The 23882-nt window shown below is 38.9% G+C and overlaps 1 protein-coding gene across 2 annotated transcripts in view; it reads left to right on the top strand.

Annotated features, from left to right (window-relative positions):
* Positions 1–23566, top strand: part of NDST1 (N-deacetylase and N-sulfotransferase 1) — a 59880-nt gene extending 36314 nt beyond the window's left edge. For both annotated transcript variants that reach the window (XM_072400529.1, XM_072400530.1), the window contains exons 3-15: positions 1418–1900; positions 1992–2079; positions 2465–2619; positions 4958–5143; positions 6187–6315; positions 9563–9745; positions 12058–12154; positions 14752–14875; positions 15072–15246; positions 16260–16430; positions 17869–17978; positions 19611–19713; positions 20792–23566. In XM_072400529.1, coding sequence (XP_072256630.1) covers positions 1418–1900; positions 1992–2079; positions 2465–2619; positions 4958–5143; positions 6187–6315; positions 9563–9745; positions 12058–12154; positions 14752–14875; positions 15072–15246; positions 16260–16430; positions 17869–17978; positions 19611–19713; positions 20792–20911 — 2124 coding nt within the window. In that variant the 3' untranslated portion in view covers positions 20912–23566. The remainder of the gene's footprint in view (positions 1–1417; positions 1901–1991; positions 2080–2464; positions 2620–4957; positions 5144–6186; positions 6316–9562; positions 9746–12057; positions 12155–14751; positions 14876–15071; positions 15247–16259; positions 16431–17868; positions 17979–19610; positions 19714–20791) is intronic.
* The last annotated feature ends 316 nt before the right edge of the window (positions 23567–23882 follow it).

Genomic DNA, 23882 nt, shown 5'->3' on the forward strand with positions numbered 1-23882 from the left:
ACAAATCGCCCTTTATTAGGCAAATAAATAGGTGTAAAATGTACGATTTAAAATTATTCTAGCGTTACCCACATACAATGCCCTCTTACCTAGTCCACCAAAGCACTAGTGCAGGGGTGTCAAACTGTGTCCCAAGGGCCAAATCTTGCCTTCAACGTCCTTTTTTTTTGGCCCCCAAAGTGATCCTAAATATGAACTGCAGCTGGCCTGCCGCTGCATTGAAATAGCGCCTCTACTACAATCCCCGGCATCATTCACGCCTATAGACCAACGGGCTCTCTGCCTGAGTTCTAGCAGCGGGCCACTCTGATTTAGCCCACCTCACTTTTTTTCAATAAATTTCAAGGTTGGCTCGTGACTTAGTCAAAGTATTTAATTTTGTCCAACTGTGTACTTAAGTCTGACACCCCTGCTTTAGTGGGTGATCTTACACCTGAGTTCCATAATTATCCCATCTTTGAATCATGGATATGTAGGTGCTGAAAGTTAGGAATATTTTAATATATCCCAGTACATACTTGATCTTTTCAGGAATGTAATCCTAACATATTTTATCATTGATCATTACTGTTTGTGTAGCTATGTTCCCTTACAAACCGCAGAACCCCTCGGATACAGGTGCATCCAATATGTGATCCCATGATAGGTAATTGTACGCAGGTGACTCCATTTAACTAATTACGTGACTTCTGAAAGCAATTAGCTGCAACAAATCTTATTTAGGAGTTTTATAGCTAAGGAGATGAATGCTCGCACAATCAAGTCTTTTCAGTTTTAATTTGTAGATAATTTGAAAAACTGTAAAGATTCTTTACACTTCGAGGTTATGGACTATTTTGTGTAGACAAGTGAAATAAAATTCCTATTAAATCCATTGGAATTTCAGATTGTAATTAGCAGTATTTAGACTGCGTTTCGCCAAGTTGTCAAAGGATAGTGTGCCTAAAGTAAACCTGTACTAAATTATTAGTTGGAAAATAGAAGTAAGGATTTTGCAGGGTTGACAACTTTGGTGGTAATTTTTTGCCTTTTAGGCGTAAGTGATGCTTTATTTAGCTTGGAGAAATATAAGTTATATAAGTGTCAGCTTTGATACTTTTGAATATATACTTATATATACTTACTATTATTAATATTTCTTGTTATGTAGAATACATACCTCCTACACTCCTGAAGAAGCAGACTAGTTTCTGTGAAACGCATTGAGAAAGAATATGAATCATTTGCCCAGAGTGAGAATCCTCTTTATGTAGTAGGCTTTCATAGGCAATCACAATTGCCCAAAAATGTTACACAACATCCAAAAATGTTATCTGAAGTTTTTTTTAGATCGCTCATAACCTTTCTCTGACAAAAGAGAGCTGTTTTGTTGTTGACTTTGAATGTACATTTCTAAGTGCCCTTTTTTTTTCTACAGGCCAATGAAAACAGTCTGCTTAGTGCTCAGCTGAAAGGCTTCCCCTTGTACCTTCACTCCAATCTCGGCCTCAAGGACTGCAGTATCAACCCCAAATCCCCTCTCTTGTATATAACCAAACCCAACCAGGTGGAAAAAGGTGACCTACCTGGAGAAGACTGGACAGTGTTTCAGTCCAACCACACCACTTATGAACCAGTTCTATTGGCCAAAACCAAGTCAGCAGAAACAATACCACACCTCAGTGTAGACGCGGCCCTCCACACAACAGTGGTTCAGGACCTGGGACTGCACGATGGCATCCAAAGGGTGCTTTTTGGCAACAACTTGAACTTCTGGCTCCATAAACTTGTGTTTGTGGATGCAGTGTCATTCTTGACTGGGAAAAGGTTGTCTCTTCCCCTCAATCGCTATGTACTGGTGGATATTGACGATATATTTGTTGGAAAGGAAGGAACACGCATGAAAGTTGAAGATGTAAAGGTAGGATTGCTTAATATGGTGACGTAAGCTTTCATCTTGTATTAAGACTCCTGTGTGATATTTGTGTGACTTCAACCATTTTTTCTTTTAGGCACTGTATGACACCCAAAATGAGTTAAGAGCTCACATCCCCAATTTCACCTTCAATCTAGGCTTTTCTGGAAAGTTCTTTCACACAGGTGAGTGAGAAAACCTATAAACATGTGATGTATTAAAGTTATTGTATTTGCTTTAGAATTATAGGATTTTAGAAAATGCAACAGTAAATATAGTAGGGACAATTTCAGAACCACAGCGAACTGCAGTGTTCTGACATCTTCAACCCCCCCATTTCTCTTTCACATGTTCAAAATCAAATGGCTGCTGGTTATGTAAAAAATTGAGAGCCGTCCTGTGCACACTTTCTGAGGTCTAATTAGCTCTTGTTACTTCTTGCGTGGTGTAGAAGGGCAGATTCAGTAGATTAGCAGAATAACAATAATTTCTATGGTAATATTAATATATATATATATATAATAATTTCTTCCAGTTTAATTTTGTGTTTTCCTTGCATTGTTTACACAGGTACTGATGCAGAAGATGAAGGAGATGACCTCTTGCTGTCTTATGTCAAACAGTTCTGGTGGTTCCCTCACATGTGGAGTCACATGCAACCTCACCTCTTCCACAACCAATCTGTACTGGCTGAACAGATGGCCTTAAACAGAAAGTTTGCTGTGGTTAGTCTCTTTTCATTTTGGGAGATTCTTATACCCAGCTTTACTTAATGCATACAGGATTAACTTTTTAATTGAATTTCACAAATTCAAAAATCCATTGTGTGTTTGTTCTTGTTTGTAACCACGCACCCATCCACAAAGCCAGGACCTCTAGTTTTCGTTTAACAGACAATTGCTCACCAACTATTTCCTGTGACTAAAAATCCCACATCCTCAAGTAGACGTATAGTGTCTATTGTGATTAAGGGATGCTGGGAAATGTAGTCTTAAATCTATTGTTCCTACAACTTTGGCTTTAACATGATCATTATATATCAAATTGACCCTCTCACTGGCTGAATCCAGAGTTGGGAGATAATAGCTGAAATGCAATATGCAAGCACACATAGCCCATGAAATGGGTATTCCATTCACTTTTCCCTTTATGCACCATATTCACTTATCAGCCTGATTGGTGATGGAATTTGCCTTGGTCAGTTTGAGTTATGACAGTACTAAAGTGTAGGTTTTATTGATCTCAGTGTTCTGTTGGGCTCCTTTGGATCGTAGGTCCAAGCTTTAGACATTGTCCTGTGTTCTGTCCAAGCTGGTATTAAGCTGACCATGGTCCTACTCCTACCTCCTTCATTTACCTGTCAAAAACTGCCTACTAAAGCAGAGCCTAATGTGAAACTTTAATTTGGAAGAAGTTAATGTCTTTTGTACAGTCTTAAGCTGCGTACACACTTGCAATTTTTGTCGTTGGAAAGGATCTTTCACAATCCTTTCCAAAGACAAGGGACTGCACGATGCATGAACGGTGCTGTACATACAGCACCGTTCATGCTCTATGGAGAGGGGAGGGGGAGAGCGACGGAGCGGCACCCTGCTGCGCGCTCTCCCCCTTCCCTTTCATTAGGATCGGTCGTCGTCCATCGTCCGTGGATCCGGCAGGTCGGTCGTTCGGACGATGGACGACACCGACTGTACACACGGCAGATTTTCGCCCGATATTTGGCCGATGCCAATTAGCTTTAGCCTAGGATCTTAAGAATTCCACAAGGAATAACCTGCAAACATTACTACTCCACTTCAGCACTGTTGTACATAAATGACAGGTCAGTTTCAAATAATGTGACTCTGCAATTTCCAAAATAATTTTGATGGATTGTGAAAACACCCTTAATGCCTTTTGTATAAATCATTCTTTTTATTGTATCCTAAAATATTATTCTACATGGAAGGAAGAGAATATTCTAAAATATTCTCTCTCTTCCATGTAGTAACACATGTGGGGTTAGCCTGCCTACAGGCTCCCCATTAACAACAGCTGCTGTTTATATGGCTTTTTGTACTGAACCATGACGGATTAATGTTGGCCTCCTGTTGACGCCTCTTTAACCATGGTGCCACCTGGCCACAGTTTGTCTCCATGAGGAACTCGCTGGCATCCAACAGTATGTTGTGCCCGCCGGCTACTCAAAGACATAGATGTTGATTTCAGCCTCTTTCCATTTAGATTTCACAACTCCAGCTGTGCTGTCTTTGTGATTGCACTGGCATCATGTTTTATGCTGCTCACAATAAACCCAGTTCAAAATGACAGCATTTAACATAAAACTCCACATTGGCTAAAAATGGATAAAGATGTAAATGTAGCTTCCTTGCAGTATAGCTACCTATATGTACTTTGTATATTTAGTACAGCACTCTCCCAGAATTATTTTTTGTTGCTGTGTTTTTATTATTTAGTCTAGTACAGTATTTGAAGCAAAATTCCACGCATGCCCTGCAACAGGGGCTATATTTTAATATTTGGCTGGATACTTTTGAGATAAGCCTCAGATTAAAGGTATGCTAGAAATTCCTATTTGGCCATAATAAAGGCAGAATATTCCATATTTTTATATACATCTCAAAAATCCCTGCTCTGTGTGTTGGTAATAATTATTTTTCTAATTCCACCACTTTAACAATTTATCTCTTCTATATGAATAGAAAGAAGTTACAATCTATAGTAAAATTTAGAGTAAGACTAGTGCCAGAACTACCATAATTAACACATTAGAGTTACCTTCTGCTGTCCTTTGCAATTTACCCCAAAGTTCTTAATCTTTTGGGAATAGGAGGACCAACACTAGTAACCCAGCTCCGCTGCAGTGCACATGTGCTGACAGGAAACTTAATAGGAGGAGAAAGCAAAGTACAGGTATTATGGCTCATAAGTATTCTGCTCCTAACTTTGTCCAACAATAGGCTAGATAAATATTTGGGATTGAATTTAAACTGTCCTCCACCAATTACTTGGTCAACAGAATATTTATTTGATATTAGAAAAATGTTTTTGTTTTCATTTTAGGAGCATGGTATCCCCACTGATATGGGCTATGCTGTAGCCCCTCACCATTCTGGTGTCTATCCCATTCATGTGCAACTATATGAAGCTTGGAAACAGATCTGGGGAATCAAGGTGACCAGTACAGAAGAGTACCCTCATCTGAAGCCTGCACGGTTCAGGAGGGGCTTTATCCACAATGGAATCATGGTAAGTGACATTTGGTATTGTCCAGACACAAGATAAACTTCATCTCCTGTATATGTGTTTATAGAAATATACTTAGGGCATCTTCTGACTAGCCGTAAAACTGCATTTTACTCTCCAAGGCACCTACTGGCAACTTCTTGGGGCTTGGGAGAGGTAACAGTGACAATTAGGCTTTTTCAGGTGCTTGTAAATATTTGTGCACTTTTTTTTATTTTTATTTTTTTTATTGAAACTACTTGAAAAAATGCTTGCAAACATTTCATTCAACAATATGCTTTCATTATTGAAGACAAGCAGTTTCAATTCAAGTCCATTTAGGTGGCTGGGACAGAAAACCACCCTTGGACACTGCATATAGCATCTGAAAGAAAACGAATGTAAACACTTCAACTGGCTGAAAAATAAAAAAAAAATACAGGCCCTTTACTTACAATGCTAACCATTTTCTGCAAGCGTTAAAGCTGCTTAAAACTGATTTCAAAAACCACTAGTGTGATCATAGCCTTATATCTCTGAGGGGTGATTTTTACTTTTCAACTCTTCTCTAACCTGGAAAATTATTTTGTTGCTGTCTAATTCTGATTCTTGCAAATGTGCCGTAGACCTCACACATGTAATTTTAAAAAATGATTGACTATACTTTCTATTTTTATAGAGAAATATTGTTAAATTTCATTTAACCTCTACCGAATAAAATTCTTGACCTTCCTGTAGTAATGGCTTAAATTCACAAACTGATTTATTTCACAGCAGCGTGCAGATCTCTTATCAGAACTTCCAGGGAATGAGAGGATTTTAGGTATCTTGTATAGAAGAATAGAGTGATACAACACCTTGAGGTGTGATTATTTCTGGTGAAATTAGTCCATAAAGATCTGCCTTTGCTTGTTCCTATCTTGTGCTGGCAGAAAACCATTCTTATGTACCTCCTGACTTCATTCCTCTTGCGAACACTACTTAGAACACAGATTCTTGAGTTGCAATGCCGAGCCTAATTGAAATTTTGATTCCTTACTTGGCACGTGTTGTTATCTCTCCTTCAGGTCCTACCTCGGCAGACTTGTGGCCTCTTCACACACACCATATTCTATAATGAATATCCTGGAGGGCCTGTGGAACTGGACAAGATTATTAACGGTGGAGAACTTTTCCTTACAGTATTGCTAAATCCTGTAAGTACAAAAAATACTGTGTGTCTGGATGAGCAAAGTCTATGAACATGTGTAACCCCTTGTGACTTTTTACTGTGTTCTTTGTAAGTCATAAACTGCTTTTGGTATCAGAAGTATAATCAGGTATTGCTGAACATCTGTTTTACCTGATCCTATAAGGCAAATGTGTCCGCATTAATTACATTTGTATATTAAGTGCTGGCAACTGAAGTTCCAAATTATCTTCTGTGCACCTGGGCCGACCTCTAGTCCTGAATATGTATTTTACATAATAATGGAGGCCTCAACTTTTCCAACTTCGAGTTCCAATCCTCCTGCTGAACACAAGCCAATAAGAACTCTGTTATAGGCAACTAAGGCACTCTCAGTAGATAGTCAGAAGTGGAGGATGTCATTTTCAAACCAGGGTTGAGCATAAAGTGTGTCTAGGAGCAAAAACTGGCTGCGTTCGGATGTAAGATGACAATGTATAGTTTTATATAGACATGCAGTTGTCTAAATAAAAGAGAACTGCTGAGCATCTGCACATATAGGAACTGGTATCAGTCGGTGGTACTAAACCACTCACTGCTGCCACGAGTAGAATCTACATGTAGCATCTTCCCCAAACAATGGCTCATTGGCATAAGGAAACAGTAACCGCACCACAACTTCACTGCCAGTCCGAACATAGCCTAACACTCTCAGGACCAGGATAAGCCCCCACAATATTGATTTGGAGATTCAGTAAGGTACATACATGTTTTGGCCGTAAATTTTGTTAACAAATGTAACTAGTGCTGACGAATTTGTTTGAAGCCTCTGATTTTACAGAACCCTGGGTACATGTAAAAACCACCAATAAATTATTGTTTTTTCTGAAAAAGAAATGTCTGTTCCAATTGTGCTCTACAAAATTGTAATGGACAATTAAACCTTAAATGAAAATCATAACTTTATGTGAAAGAGCTACTTTTACCATTTACAAATGTGTGTGTATTGGGGCTTGTGTAGACAAGTAAACAAAGCATGTTTTCAGGAATTTCAGTTACTTCTGGGTTCATTCCCATTTACTTGTATAGTGCAAAAAGGTAAAAATAGAAACCATAAGAGTTCCTGTACCTACATAAAAATATCAACTCTAGGGCACTCGGTAGCAGCTCTGTGCAGCTAATTCTAGTAACATTGTTAGCAGCGCTGTCAAAGTGACCCCTGAAGGTAACATAATAGTTTACGTCCATGAAATACTGGACATCAGGTGATTTTTCTCCCCCTCCTCGGATATTTGCTCACTATCCTTCAGCATCCATAATTGGCCACTCAGGAACCTAAGGCTGTCACATTGTCATTCCTGTGCAAGCTTCAAGTTGGAACTTTCATCCTTGTTTAAATGTTTTTCCATCATTGTTTAAATGGACAGTTTGTTAATAAAAAGAAAGTAAATAGCTTCTTAGTCAGAAACATACATCAGGAATACAATATTTTGGAACAGATACAGTGAAGAGCACTTTGTTTGTCTTGATACCTTTGGGCTTTGATCAACATACAGCTGTGGGACAGACCAAGCACAGTCAGCAGGGACCTGCAGAAAGCAGGGTTCATATAAGACCAGCTATATTGTACATGAAGAGTACGGCAGTGACTAGTCTTCCACCCTGGAATAATGCACAGATCTGAAACAATATGCAAAGAACACAAATATTAGAGTTCAAAATACAAATCTCTTGTATTTACAGACAAGAGGGTAGAGGAACGTAGAGGGTGCTGAAAGGAAGAATCAGATACACAAGGGACTGGGATGCAAAGAAATCCCATTAGTTGCATAATAAAGTTGGAAAGTGGTGCAAATTAGACAAGCGTTCTTTGCAAAGGTTCCCAGGGTAAATTCAGATGTGCTGTAAACTGCTGCTCATCTGTGCTACTAATATTCAACAAAATAGAAGCAGTTGGGAACTATTTTATCCACACGGATATATTCATGTTTGCTGTGGGGTTGTGGCTTGGATCTTGGACATGACATGGCTTCTGGCTGCACAGTTGTATTTCCTCCTTTGGAGAAAGAACTACATCCTCAAGAGAAATGCGTGCTAAGGCGTTGGCCTAGGGTGTAGTTTGCCACTCCTGGGCACATAGCAATAGTTTGATATGCACCAAATAGCAGATAACTGCACGCATGCCTAAACTAGGCCTAAAGCTAGACATGTAGCTTTATTATTCCTTGTAATTTCAGTTTCACTTTAAGGCTGCCAGTGATGAACACCGGGTGCAAATTTTGAGATTGTTTCAGTCCCTTAAATCAATAAACTGCAGGTTGTTGTAGGCTATAAAAGTACCATTAAATACAGCATTAATATTTAATGAAGCAGCAATTGTACCTCAGGGTTCTTCCTGGGATAAATGTATTGTAGTACACACATAATGCTCAAGTTGCTTGAAAATTCTGAGATTTATTTCTCTTAGATAGCAGAGAACAAGCTTGATTTCCTGGAAGGTGTTTATCAGGCAGCTGGGACACTGACTCCGGGAATCGCAATGTTCTGTTCTGGGCTTGACAAATCACTGATTTCACGTTCCTTCGAGTACAGCAAATATTCTGTCCTGTTAAGTGGCTCCATACAAAAGTAAAAACTAACATTAAGTAAAACTTTAATCAAATGTACACAGTAAATTGTGTTACTTAGCAAAAGATGTGTAATTCTGTTAAGTTAGTCTTATGATCAGTCATCAAGGTGCTGGAACTGCAATGTAGTGGCAATCTACTGTCCTGGGGGGGGGGGGGGGGGGGTTCAGCACAAGCTAGCTGGCCCCAGGGGGAAAAAAAAGTATGAATCCAGCTCTGTCCATGTTGATGCATAATACAGGAATGTATTTATAATAAACAGAATGAAATATAAAGGCTGAAACTGCTGACCTCCTTTGATAATTACTAGTTACCTGGCAGTTTTTATTACTTTGAGTCGCAGACCTAGGACAAGTCGGAGTAATGTCAAACTTTAGAGTTGCATATTTGTTCTGGGTTTTTTGCCCATAAATTTTCTAAATCAGCATGGCATCCAAGCAATTTCAGTAAAGGACAACAATGACAGATACAGATTCCCTCTAGAGAGAAAGCATGATGTATTTTTTCCCCCTCGGGACTATAGTGGATTTTCATTTTTTATTTTGCCTGCTTTCTTCTTATACTTTAATTTATTAACTTTTTTTGTTTATGCATGGCTTGCATTTTCTTTCAAACTTCTGACTTATGTGTGACGCAATGTTGTTTCAGATCAGCATTTTCATGACCCACTTGTCTAACTACGGTAATGACCGTCTCGGCCTGTACACTTTTAAGCACTTGGTGCAGTTTCTGAACACCTGGACAAACCTCAAGCTACAGACTCTGCCTCCTGTAGAGCTCGCTCACAAGTATTTCCAGATATTTCCCGAGGAGAAGGACCCCTTGTGGCAGGTAGGAAAACACACTGGATGACAAAGTTTTTGAGTTTTATACAGGACCACTGGGTAAACTGTACTTGTAACCTGAATAAAATGTCACAGAATTTACAAAGGCGCAAATTCTCTACATTTAAAGATGGATACAGTACATATCTTGTCTGCTACATACTTAGCAAAATCTGACTGCCATGGCCTTTCACATTGTTTAGATCAGTCTTTCTCAAAAGTTTACTGGATATAATCACTGTATGTGTGCGATGATGGTGTACAGCCCTTTAAAACACCTAGAGAACAAGAGATTGAATGGGACAACTGTATAGTTTCTCCTTGGCATCTATTACCAGTCATTTAGCTGAAGCCGTATCTATAAAATGCATCCTGTAATGGACCAGATAGATTCTTATCTGTGTATAGAAGATCCACTGACACCCAGACCAGTTCCATTGCTCAGGCACTTAGAAATATTGATCCTTAAATCTGCTGAATCTAATTAGTGCACATTTATGCTTGGCAGCATTGGGGGAACTTTGTTTTAATGCATTACTTATGGCCTTTGCTGCAATATACCAACCACAAAGTCTCACTTAGTTTACGGCTTGAAGCTAGAAATTGCTAGGCCCACCTATAATACAACCATCCTTGGAAGGTGGTATTGTAAGCAATACCTTTATCTCAGGTTTTGGCATTATTGTTTAGGCATAGGTGACATCTCTGAATCTTCCTACATGATCCTGGGGAAGATGAGCATCCCAAATTTTTGTAAAATGCTTTCTTGCACATTGCTGGTCTCCTAATGCAGCTTAGGATCCTGAGCTTTCCCAGATCATACAGTGAGGACCAAGAATATTACCATAACCTACACCTCAGCATCTCCAGATGTTTTTATTTTTTTTTTAAACAGGTATTTTACTGAGCTTTTTTTTCAGGTTGGGGAAGGGAATTGTATCATTAGTTGCGTTAAATCAAATCCCAAGGTTTGCTTAAGAGGAGAATATCAGAAAATGTATTAATTTGGATTATTGGACGCTAAGGAATTTACAAGTTATAAATTGATATCCTGTATTTTTTTGGTATTATATATAATTTATTGGTTTATTTTTTACTTGAACATGAAAACTGACAGGTAAACTAACACATTATCATTTAGTTAGGATTCCAAGAAATTGTGATGTGTGTCTTTTGTAAATGTCTAAATCCCATGTGCAAACACTGGAAGACAGTAAAGCTGCGTACACACTGCCAATTTTTGTCGTTGGAAAGGATCTTTCACGATCCTTTCCAACGACAAGGGAGTGCACGATGCATGAACGGTGCTGTACATACAGCACCGTTCATGCTCTATGGAGAGGGGAGTCGGTGTCGTCCATCGTCCGGACGACCGACCTGCCGGATCCACGTACGATGGACGACAGCCGATCCTAATGAAAGGGAAGGGGAGAGCGTGCAGCAGGGTGCCGCTCCGTCGCTCTCCCCTTCCCTTTCATTAGGATCGGCTGTCGTCCATCATCCGTGGATCCGGCAGGTCGGTCGTCCGGACGATGGACGACACCGACTGTACACACGGCAGATTTTCGCCCGATATTTGGCCGATGCCGATTATCGGGCGATAAAAATCTGACGTGTGTACGTAGCTTAAGGCTCTGCTACAGGCATGCTGGTAAGGAACATGTTGATGGAAACAAAGTAGAGAGATAACCTTATTAGGCTGTTTTTGCTTCTTCGCTGTCCAATCACAGGGTGGGGAAGTGAAGTAGCTGTATTGCCTAACTGATAGAAGTTAAGTCATTCATCCGTATATCCCTTTAACTTTAAACTTAATTACTCTGTTTTGTGGTCTAAAATAAAGGGATAAAACTTCTGTGTAAATATACATTTCTTTCTTCCAGTGTTTAAGTAATTTGCTCCCTGAAATATCACATTGCTCATTTCGTATCTGTGAAGTTAGCCATAACACTTCACCTTATGTTACCTGATGTTTTAATATATTGAGTGTGACTTGGCAGTAATAGCTTTCTATACATCCCAGTGTGCTCTGTGCATCCATTTTGTTCTCTGTGACCACTTGGCCGCCTAAAATGATTGGGACTTGAAGAGCTGCCAAGCCCGCTGCAATCCACAAGTCCTAAGGGAAGGTGAGGGGTTACTCTCTGCAGACCTCAATCATCTCTTTCCTTAGTAAATTAGATTAGAACACAGAAGTAAGTAAGAAATATCATTTCCGGGCTGGTGACTCTATTATTCAGCGTTGTTGACTTTTCCATTCCCATAGGTGAAATAAGTTTATGTGATTTATAGCCCAGTAACAAAATTATGATTTTTCTACAGGATCCTTGTGAGGATAAACGACATAAAGACATTTGGTCTAAGGAGAAGACGTGTGACCGATTTCCCAAGCTTCTTATAGTCGGACCTCAGAAAACAGGTATCTCCCCCCAACTCCTGTCCAATGCCCAGCGGAGGGATAGAATTCTAATCGTGTGCGTGTGTGTGAGACTGTAACACCTTCTAGTGTACTGTGCTATTTCTCCCCTGGGAAGGGGATCATTAGTCAGGGCTTTTCAGAGGAGACAGAGAGGAAGGATTACTACTTGATACAGAGTATGAAAAGAGAGGAAACTGAGATTAATACAGGATGTGGTGTGTGCACAGCGGGAGCCAGGATTAGTACAGGATGTTAAGAGGTGGGTGAAAATAATGTGGGAAAAGAAGAGTTGTCAGTTAGTGACTGATCATGAACCAGAATGAATGTGAAGCATTTGATTGGTTGGCACAGCTGCTGGTACGTGTGGCAGCTGCAGTGGTTGCTTTATATGAAAGTCTGTTGACTAGTGGTGGTCATCTTACTCCATGCAGCTCCTAACATCACCAATAGGCTGTACATAATTTTCTTTTTATACCATGCTACAAAAAAAGTCCTGTAGCTATATTACAGGAGATAGTCAAAGACTGCAGGCATGCTACAGGAGTGATTGGAGAACTTACTCCAGGAAATCATTAGAGACATGTTACATGGGACTGATAAAGATCACCATAACAAATTATTACTTTCACTGTTGACCTTCCCATAACCCCTAAAAAAATTAGGAACCAAATGTGATATTCCTCTTCTTCTGTATGAGATCCACTATAAAAAACACATATCACAAAAGTAGCAAAGAAAAATGTAATACGTGAAAGAACTAAAACAATTAGTAAAAACTTGTGTCATGAATATTTTTTTTTTCCCTGAAATTAGGACTCACCTCTAGTATAATTGCTTAAGGGGCCACATATATTACCTATAAGCTTCTAGATTAGCCTTTCTTGGTTCTTTTTAACATGGGGTAACTCCTGAAAAAACTCTATATCCACAGCTTACAGTATATTAGGGTTATGGTTAGTAGGAAGAATGCCTCTTACACTGCTGGCCAATGTGAGAAATGTCAGCTTTACAGATAGCCAAAAAAGATCATTGGTGTCACTAAAACTGACCTGAGAGGCACAAACTGCTTATTGCTCAATTAACCCACAGAAACCTCTGGAGCAACCTTGGCTAAGAAACACTATTCTAGATTAAGAAAATCTGGCACAATCCATAAATTGTGCAGGTCTGTGAATGGTGGGCTTTGAAGCAACCAAATACAACAGTTAGTACTTCTAATCCAGCAACACTTAAATGCCTGTGCTGGCTAGTCGTTAGGAGACTGCTTGCAATAGGGTCATTGCCCCATCACTAGACAGCCAACAGCTAGACTCCACGTCATGCAGGCAGTGATGTGGACACAAGAAGAAGGCCACCTACTGTTTAAAACGATAGAGGAGACTTGGGAATGAAGCACCTTCAACTAGGTTTGATTCTGCGAGCCGTCAGAGGAGGGTGAGAGAGGAGTTGGTATATTCCTGAAGGACCATTCTAATGTACATTATTAAAGAGTTGGTTCCTCATTCATGGCTATAAAATCCTTTTTCTTCTGGGAAGGCTTTTCACAGTATTTTGGTGCGTGTGGGGGAATTTGTGTCCATTCAGCCAAAAGAGCATTTGTAAGACCATTTTGAATGGTAATACAGATTCTGAGCCAGGTCTTCTCGTCCATCTAAATGGTGTTTAGTAGGCTTGAAGTCAGGGCCCTCTGCAGCCCAACTGAGTTCCTTTTAACTTATTAAACCATGTTTATGGAGCTGGCATTGTGCACAAGGCATCAATCATCATGGAACAGGAAAGGCCTTCCCTAAACTGTTGACAAAACCTCGGAAGTGCACAGTTGTCTAAAATGTCCTTACATGCTGAAGCATTAACAGTATGATTCATTGGAAAAGCCTGAGCTTTGTAATGTGGAGGAAATCTTTGGCCATACAGATAATCAGGTGCCTCCAAACTATTAGCCATGTCATATCTATGTCTAGATGCCTGAAGACAAAACTGGCCTAGATTTATCCCAGAAAAATGAATTATCAGACGAGTTAGGCTACATACTCACGTTAGACTTTTGATGTTGGAAAGGATCTAGAAGATGCACTGTACCTTCAGCGCCATTCTGCTCTAGGTAGGAGGGAAAACGAGCAAGCGGAACCCTGCTGTGCTCTCTCCCCTTTACTTCCATTACGGTTGTTCATTGTTCTTGAATCCGCCAGGACAGATCCATAAAAGATGTTGAACAGCCGCTGTACACACCTCAAATTCTTGTCTGATACTAGACCTGAAGCGATACTCTGACGAGAATCAATCATGTGTATACTTAGCTTTAGAAAGCCTTACCTGGGCACTGTTGTTTTCTTAAAACCACACTGGAATTTGCATGCCACTCTTTATTGCATAGGAATAAACTTGTCATCAAATATTCTTCATGGCACTGCACTACAGGTATCTAAGATTAATAACATCATACTTCTTCATAAGTCTTCCCTCTGAAGTCTATGGTCCCGTCTTCAGAATGTATCATTAACCTTTTGTATGCTAATATATTTGTGTTTGTCATTCTGGTAATGTTTGCTGACAGAGATTACAATATTAAATCATTTTGTCACCATTTACTTCCCCAGGAACCACTGCATTGTACCTCTTCCTAGGAATGCACCCAGACCTGAGCAGTAACTACCCTAGTTCTGAGACTTTTGAGGAGATCCAATTCTTCAATGGGCAGAATTACCACAAGGGGATTGACTGGTATGTTGGTTCTTTTGTTATGTTAGCAACTTTTTTTTCACTTTCTAGGAACATGTTTGATCACAACCCTTTCAATTCATTTTAGTCAACTCTTAGGGGGTTAAAATGTAGAAAAGCAAATACCAAAGCATGCCAAAGTACACCGTGAATCATGTGAAAACAGTCATACTAAATGAAACTGTTTAAATTTTTCCAGGTATATGGAGTTTTTTCCCATTCCTTCCAACACCACTTCAGACTTGTACTTTGAGAAAAGCGCCAACTACTTTGATTCAGATGTAGTTCCTAGGCGTGTGGCTGCACTGCTTCCCAAAGCCAAACTCATCACCATCCTCATTAATCCTGCGGACCGCGCTTACTCCTGGTATCAGGTAATTTGTTAGATCACAAATACATCTTTCAATTTTCAGCTTTCCTAGCACAAAAGTATAGACTATGTTATTTCTTCCTATTTTTTTTACATACATTATATACATATAATCACTTGAACAGAAACAATTTTTGGAATTTAAAATTGTACTTTAGGCAAAAAGCTAAGTATTTTGCTGAAAAGCATAAATGTTTAATGTTTTATATACCAAAAGAGTTTAAACTTTTCAAGAGTCATTATTGTAATATACACATCATGACTTGTATGGTGTAAGATGAACAGTAAACAGATGATAAAAAAAGAGAAAAAAAAATAATTTCCAATAAATCAGCATGATGGCAAAAAAAAACCAATACCGTATTTTTAGAATAGGGTATATGCAGTGACCACCTCCATATTTTTGTCCTGTAATGTTAAAAAAAAAAATTAGTGACTTATGAGAACAATGTATACTCTAGTACTGTCACCAAATGAACAATAAATAGCACATTCGCCATGCCTGGTGTATATGCTGGGACCTACCAATTCGCTGTAAGTAGCATATTATCTGCTTCCCAATGGGATGTGTACAGAGCTTCAGAGGGTGTTGGTGTAAGATGAAGGGATTTTTGTTACAAAGTCATGGGGTGCATTGACAAGCCTTTCCAAGTGTTTTTTCCTAACCTATGTTTAAGTCATTGGTCACCAACCTTTTCGGGCTGGCGGACCACTAAATTCACCGGCTCTGGACCACGCATGCCCGGGGAGCTGGGTGTGGCTCAAAGGGGAGGAGACTTCCCCTTTAATGACGTCATGATGCCAGAACCCACCAACTCTCCCGTCGCAGGTCTGAGCCTGCGATGGGTGAGTGGGCGGGTTGTGTCCAGAGACAACCCGCCCACTTCCCTGAGCCTGTGATCCATACGGGGGACGTGGTCCTTGGCTCTGGCCTGTGTGGCCCCCTTTGCCTCTAAAGTAATTGTATGAATATTTAGAGATCAGAAAACTAATATTAAGGTTGTATTTTCTTTTTAGCATCAGAGAGCCCATGATGACCCTGTGGCCCTGAAATACACCTTCCAAGAAGTCATTACTGCTGGGCCTGACACTCCTCCAAAATTAAGAGCCCTACAGAACAGGTGCCTTGTCCCGGGTTGGTACTCCACTCATATTGAACGCTGGCTAAACCACTTTCACGCTAACCAGGTGACTGATTCCATTACTGTTAATTTATCCTTTTTCATAATCTATGTGCATCACAAACTAAGCCATACTGTTCTCTGTTGGGAACATTAAAGGTACATCCCAGCCAAAAATCCTTGAAATAGATGCAGGCATGAAACCTGCCAGGGGGTTACATTCTAATTTAGGGTTGTTGGTGTGCTACTACTAAAGTACAAGTGCTTTTTTTTGTCTAAAACCCCCATATAGTAGACCTCATGATAAAATATGTCATTCTAATCACAAAAATTTCACTTAGGAATCCCATACCATAGTGTTTATGCTACAGAGTGTTTTAACAAACTAAATGTCGCCCCATTTAAAGTATATAATGGATATGCAACCATTTTTAGCAAACTACAAAGTTTCCCTGCTGTTATGAGAACAATTCAAATCTGTAAAACCTCTAAAATTTAAACTACAATGGCTGGGGTTTAGAACACACAAACAATGAATTGAAAGGACTCAAAATATATCTAACGTTGCTCATACTGCTCAAACTTATAACAATCAGATTATATTATGAGGAATCGCCTGGTGGGTTATAGCTATATTTGCATGAACATTTTTTCATGCCTCTGAATGCATTTCAATGTTTGATTTTATTTTTTTAATCTTAAAGTCAGTTAATCAGTCTCAGAAAGTTAAATTGTACATTATTGTATACAAAACAGTACATGTATATTTTAAAAATTTCATTTTCAATAAAATAATATGGAGAAAGCCTAGACAGTTTCACTAAAATTGTTTAATAATTATATCAACGATCCCCGATTTTGTAATGTGTAAAAGGGCAGATTCTCCGTTCATATATTACTATCTAATAGGAATTTAAAGTGTGAACTAAACCCTGAGATATTCACCTGTCCCCGTTCTTTCTTTTCTTCTGCATTCTGATCTTTGGAAGCCAGGTTTGCCAGGCATGCCTGACAACCAGCTGCACATGTTCATTGAAACGAACATGTTCGTTGATGGGCAGCGATCAGGCAGGTAAGATTACTTATTGCAGAAGGGATATAGCCTGTCCCTGTTCCCAATAAGGACCTGCCACATTCCAAATTTTGTGGCACTCAAAGAAAAATACTAGTTTTTTATCCCTGCATTACGGTAGAAACCATGTGTCTAAATGAGGAAGCAGAACTTAGTAGTAGATGCAATTCAGTAGGTAGGTGGTAAACAATTACCTGACCACAATCTGTTAACAGGAAGCTTAAAGGCAGGTGAGGTCAGACAGCTGCACAACCACGCAAAAGCTTTTTCTAGTGCTTTTTAATTAAACACAACAGTGGCAGCCGCTATAATCAGTTTTCAATATAAGGCAATATACAAATGATGACAATCCTTCCAAATTATCTAAACTTTTATATATGTTTTCTTAAAGGTGATTGTAAGACCTCAATCCTGACTGTGTTTTATCTTCCAGATATTGGTTTTAGATGGCAAGTTGCTGCGTACTGAGCCTGCCAGTGTAATGGAATCTGTACAGAAATTTTTAGGAGTTGCTAATGTCATGGACTATCACAAAACACTGGCGTGAGTATCATTGATTGCTATCGGGCTGCTATGAAGAAGCTCCAGTCATTCTGCAGCTCTGATACATTACATTTATTATGTTGCCCTCTCTTTACTGCACAGTACAGTGTAAACTGTATATGAAGCAGACAGTACTTCCCTAAACCCTATATGCAGTGATTTTCAACCACTGTTCTGCGGCACACTAGTGTGCCGTGTGAGATCTTCAGGTGTGCCGTGGGAGATTATCCAAGTCGGGAGTGTATCGTCATGGCTACGTGAATTGATCGCGGAGCCCTGGCTCAGTTCTGTCTCCGCCCACTCATGTCAGCAAGGGTTGCTCTCCCATTGGGTGAGTCATATTGCACCTTAGCTAGAACTTCTTTTATGTATATTCTTATAAATTTAAGGCATATACTTGTTTCTTTCCCTGTATCCAGTATCTTGATTTTTAGTGGTTCTTAAAATTCTAACTTTCAGGGGATCTAAATATACATTCATTTTTTTATAGAGTGGCTGCTACATGTCACTTGACAAATATTTTTGTCAAGCTTTAAAGCTGCCTAATTTTTTTTAGCATTTGAATATTTGGGTATACCATGTACTGGGTACTGAAGAAACCATGCACCATTCCAGAATATAACTAACAGACATGAATGAAGAGTACAAAAATATACCTACTAAAATATGACACAATTTGCACAAAATGTTTGCATTCTATTATTTTAAAGCTTAGCACCTTTTCAGCCTGTGTTACAAATAATAGGGAAAAAAAGGTGAGAGACTTTAAAAGCAGTATGTATATGTATATATATAACACAACAAACCACATATGCATGAATTATCTGCCATATAATTCATGAGGATAATTAATGCATATGTGGTTTGCATGTTTTGCTGTGTTATTGTTTGTTTTTAATTTTTATATTAAAGAATTTTTAATGTAACCCGTATTGTTGAAATTTTGCAACTGTTAGTTACTCGGCAACATAGTTATATATGTCACTATTTGAGCCAGAAGTTTGCACATGTTCAAAAAATAATAATTGTATTGTGCCATACATGTTCATGTTGGTATGCAAGGTAAACAATATATATTTTAAATATAAAGTATACTCGGTATATAAAAAAATAAATATATGTTTAGCATCTTTATTGTTGGTAGATCATTTTGACTTAGTCATTTTAAAAGTAGCTCGCAAGCCAAAAAAGTGTAGGCAATCCTGATCCAAGTCTTCTAAACTGGCCCAGGTTTCGAGTGAGTATAAATAAATTGAGAAACTATTTTATCATTTTATATACTGTATTAGGCTATAGAGTATCATTTTGCAAGAGTTTTAGTTTGTGGTGTGCCCCGGAATTTTTTCAATGAAAAAAATGTGCCGTGGCTCAAAAAAAGGTTGAAAAACACTATAACGAACATTCATTTAATCCAAGCAATGATGTGTACCTAGCTGTAATTGCAAGTTCCCACTTGTAAAACAAATACTATATTTTATTGCTCATATAAAATCTAAAATTGATTTTACATATATGTTAAGGAGCAGCACACTTTTTTTTCCATTCTTCATGCTTTTCGCTTGGCAGTACAAGCCTATCATTAAAAAGGACTATATCAAGTCCATAATATCGGCATTGGTGTTTTTTTTCCAGGTTTGATTCCAAGAAAGGATTTTGGTGCCAACTTCTGGATGGTGGGAAAACCAAATGCCTGGGGAAGAGCAAGGGAAGGAAATACCCAGATATGGACTCTGATGTAAGTTTCCTATTAATATTAATATTACCTTTTTTTTTTTTTTTTTTTTAAAGCACTAACATATTATGTGGTATAGAACTCAATCTCTGCAGATGGCTGCAACTGGCAAACCCACAAGTGCAAACTGACACTATAAAACTGTACTAGTTCTTTAATGTTACAATCTATTTGCATTAGATTCTCATTGTTAAAATCAGACACAAGGTACGTGTCAATCACTAAAATCTCAGCATCTGATTCATTGTTTAGTTTCCACTGCAACTTTGCAAGGTGTATTTGATGATAATAGGTTAAAGAAACAAAGCTGCTGAGTGCCAATACATACAGTTGCTTTTAATGTCCCCATTACAAGAATACCAGATTGGTCTGATCAGGAAAAAGTTTGATACTATCTAGTCTGGGCATATACAATCCATAATCTGCCTACTCCCCCAATTGAAATTCTATTTGGCCCATCCTTATGATAAGCTGCTTCACTGTCCATTGGAAAAATGTGGAGAGTGAGTGTGTGATATATTTTTTATTATGTGTAAAAAAACTATTTTACAACCTTACCTTTCATTCTAGTTATATTTGCTCCTCTCCTGTACTGAAGCTGCTTACTCTGATTTCATTCCATATGGTCAGCTTTTCACAGTGTGCATTAGAAGCCTCATGGTGTCGGTTAGAGCCTCCCTCATTGAGGACATCCAGGATCACCCAGGCATTTCTTTTTCCAACATGACTGTCCCTAGCCTGCTCCTTTCACTTATTTGGTTTAAGTTCTTTCATTCACGAAGGCTTAGCATTAACATATAGGTCTTACATTACAAGTCTGGTATAAGTACCTCATAATGTCCAATTCTCCACCCATTCCAGCATTGTGATAGTTGAAGAATTTCTCCCAAGACTCAGCCCATTGCTTAAACGAGAGCCTTTGAGGAAATACTGGTGCAGGATACTGTGATGTTTTCAGGCACAATAAAGAAATGGAATCACTGCTTTGACTAATTTATGTTAATTTAAAAATTAGAAAGTTCTGTGCACACGTACTTTTTATAGTAGCAGCTAATAGCCTTTTTTTTATTATTATTTGCAGTCTCTAGCTTTCCTAACAGACTATTATAGGGACCACAACGTCGAGCTGTCCAAGCTTCTCTACAAAATGGGCCAGACTCTGCCTACCTGGCTACGGGAGGAGCTGCAGAACACGAGGTAGCTGTTGGCTGCTGCTTTTGGGACGAAGGTATGGTCTTAGAAATTCTCCAGGGATGGCCAAGCTCAAACATCGATCAAGATCTAAAGCCTGTCCCCTTGGCGGATGACGTTCGGTCATTGTAAATGGAAAGACTCCTGTTGAGATGAACATCTAAGACCCCTCACTTCCTGAGGGCACTGCACAGCCACTGATTCTCATTCTGCAAGGCCTGTTTTAGAGGCTTTGTTTATTCTGTGTAGGATCCCTGCTTGTAGGGGTTCCACTTTTGACTGTTTTACATGGACTCAACCACTTCTTATTATGTAATAAGCTCCAGTGATTGGAAAATGTGGGCTACATGTGAATCTTGGATAGGTGTGAAGGAAAGTCCACAACAACAACAACAATGAACAAAACAAACTCTGACACTGTGGACTGCTAATAGATCTCCAAACCTGTCCATCCATAGACGGAAGTGCCACAAAGCTAAGAAATACCATGTATTTCACAAATAATTCCTGGTCTTCCCAAGAAGAGACTGCAGAAGTTTCCATAATGGTTCAAAGTGTTGTGTCTTGAAATCTGGGGATTAAAAAGAACACATTTGATTGGTCCGGGGGGAGTGGGGAAACCTCAGAATCTGTGTATTTAGTGTACAGTTTGGTGCTAGCAGTGTACTGAATTATTTACTAATTAAATTGCCTTCTGTGGCACTGTTATTGATGCAGGTACGAAAGCTTTTCTTTTTACAAACAAAAAAAAAAAGAGAAGCTTTTGGGGTCTTTCCAGGTTCGAAACGGAGTATCTGGAAGTATTTGCCCATTCATCTCTACTTTTGGAGGGCACAAGAGCCAGGAGATCAATGATGTGACTTTGCCTTTATGGGATTCTGACTAAGAGTATGTTGTAGCAATAAACATTCAGGGATTTTTGGATGAAATGTTACTTTACATTGGAGTTTTCAAACCGCTAAGACAGGAAAGGTGATGATGTGACGCTAGCTGTGGTGTTACCATTCCCAGCATGTTCTGCTGTGCCGATCTAGCTAGAGATCACATTTGCCTAGTCCTGCTGTACAGTATCGCCTGTGAGAGTCCTGTGAACCCCAGTATTATTGGCTTTTCTGTACATATGCCGTTCTTTAACCAACCAAACACTAACAAGACGTGCTAATGTTTTAAAGGTGCAGTCCCATGTTGCTGTATGTACTGTGTAAGAAAACTGTTAATGTAACCTATGTTAACCTAACCACAACCATTTCATATTTTGTTCAATTTTTGCCTTTTTATGTCCTCAGAGTATCCATTATGCCTAGTAGGAAATGTTCAGATGTTTCTGTCATGTTAGAAACTCTTTATAATATATGGACAGACAATTGGGAAGTACGAAGCAGCTGTGGTGTGTCTTTAAATTTGGGATCCCATTGACTGCTTGTTTGCAGCTTTGTCATCCCTCTAGTGGTCAGACAAGGCAATGAATTTACAGGCCTTAGATGATTTCCTGCTTATGGAAAGTACAAACTAACTCTTAAAAAAGAATAATTTATTTTGTAGTGCACTGTAAATCGATAAGATTTCATTATTTTTTATTTAGTTTTATCCTTGTCCCACTTTTTTGATCCTGTACTGTGCACATTCTGTAGACTCTGTATGCAGTTCCTATGGTTATCACCCTAGGAAAGAAAATTGATATACCTCACTGGTAGGACCACCAGGATTTAATTGATATTAGAAATATAAATATAATTATTGTTCATCTGTATTCTGTTAATTAATGTCCCCCATGGTGAGAGGTATGTTAGTATGGAAGCAGTCATGGTGATACGGCTGTTGTTTGTACCTGGTATTTTCTAGGACTTTCATTTATCTGAAGTTAGAAAGGTAAAATAGGCTCTACTTTTCTTTTCACAATGAAGTTTATTCGGGGGTATGCATCAGAGGGGCAGGGACATGTGGCTGGTGAGGTAACATTATCATTTTTGGTACTATGACTTATCAATAAGGTTTTATAGGGAAATAGTGGAGGTGCAGTCTTTGTGTTTGTTTACCAAAGACATTTGTTTCGTGGCACCCAAAGCTTGCTGGTTTTACCCCATGGGGAGCAATTGCTCCTAGAGCGATTGTATGTTCATATACCAATATACATCAAGCTTGTTTCACAGTGGCTTGTTGTGTGAATAATGCTGCACTTAATTAAAATGAATGCCTTCTTTACACGTGGTATCTGTCTACACCATTTAATAAACAGCCAGACAATTCTCACCGTTCATGGCAATTTTTTAAATCTTGAACATTTCATTCGGACGTGATGGATACTTGGTTTTTGCAGGTTTTCTGAGCAAGAGGCAAGGTATTATAACACTGATGATTTCACTAACTTGCCTTATCGTTTTTTGTTTTCAGAAATGTCACTTTTAAGGCCTTAGATTGCACAATGATGAATGTCAAAGAATACAACAGATAATGCCTCTGTAAATTTTAATGAACTTTTAACAACAAAACAGTGGAAATGTTTTAACTCCGCCCCTCCCATTTCTGTAATCCTGTATGCGGGGAAAATGGTACAGCAATGTATGAAATTCAGTTACCCTTGGTGTGATTTGACCTGTTTGTCTGTTCTCCATCCTAGTGGAACTGCACCTTTTAAAAGCAATTAAAACCCTGGACTGACAGCTGACACGGTTCTCTTGGTGGTTGCCTTTGTTGAAGCGTCACTTCATGTAACTGCAGCTTCTGTAGTCACCTGTATCTCCTGTACAACAGAATCTCAAATATTTCAGTGGTGTGTGTATTGATATGGTTGTGTTAAAGCAGACCTCGTTTGGTCATTTTAATATTATTATCATCCTTAAAGCCATTTTACCTTTACTCACACTGGCAAACTTTGCCATGATCCCCCAGCACTTCTGGAATCATCAGTCTCCGTGGGTTCCCACATCTATCACTGGTTCCTTATGTCACTTCAAGAAGGAGGGGCGACCTGAGGACAAAGG

The sequence above is a fragment of the Pyxicephalus adspersus genome, chromosome 2 (assembly GCF_032062135.1).
Source record: "Pyxicephalus adspersus chromosome 2, UCB_Pads_2.0, whole genome shotgun sequence".
In the NCBI taxonomy this organism is placed as follows: domain Eukaryota; kingdom Metazoa; phylum Chordata; class Amphibia; order Anura; family Pyxicephalidae; genus Pyxicephalus; species Pyxicephalus adspersus.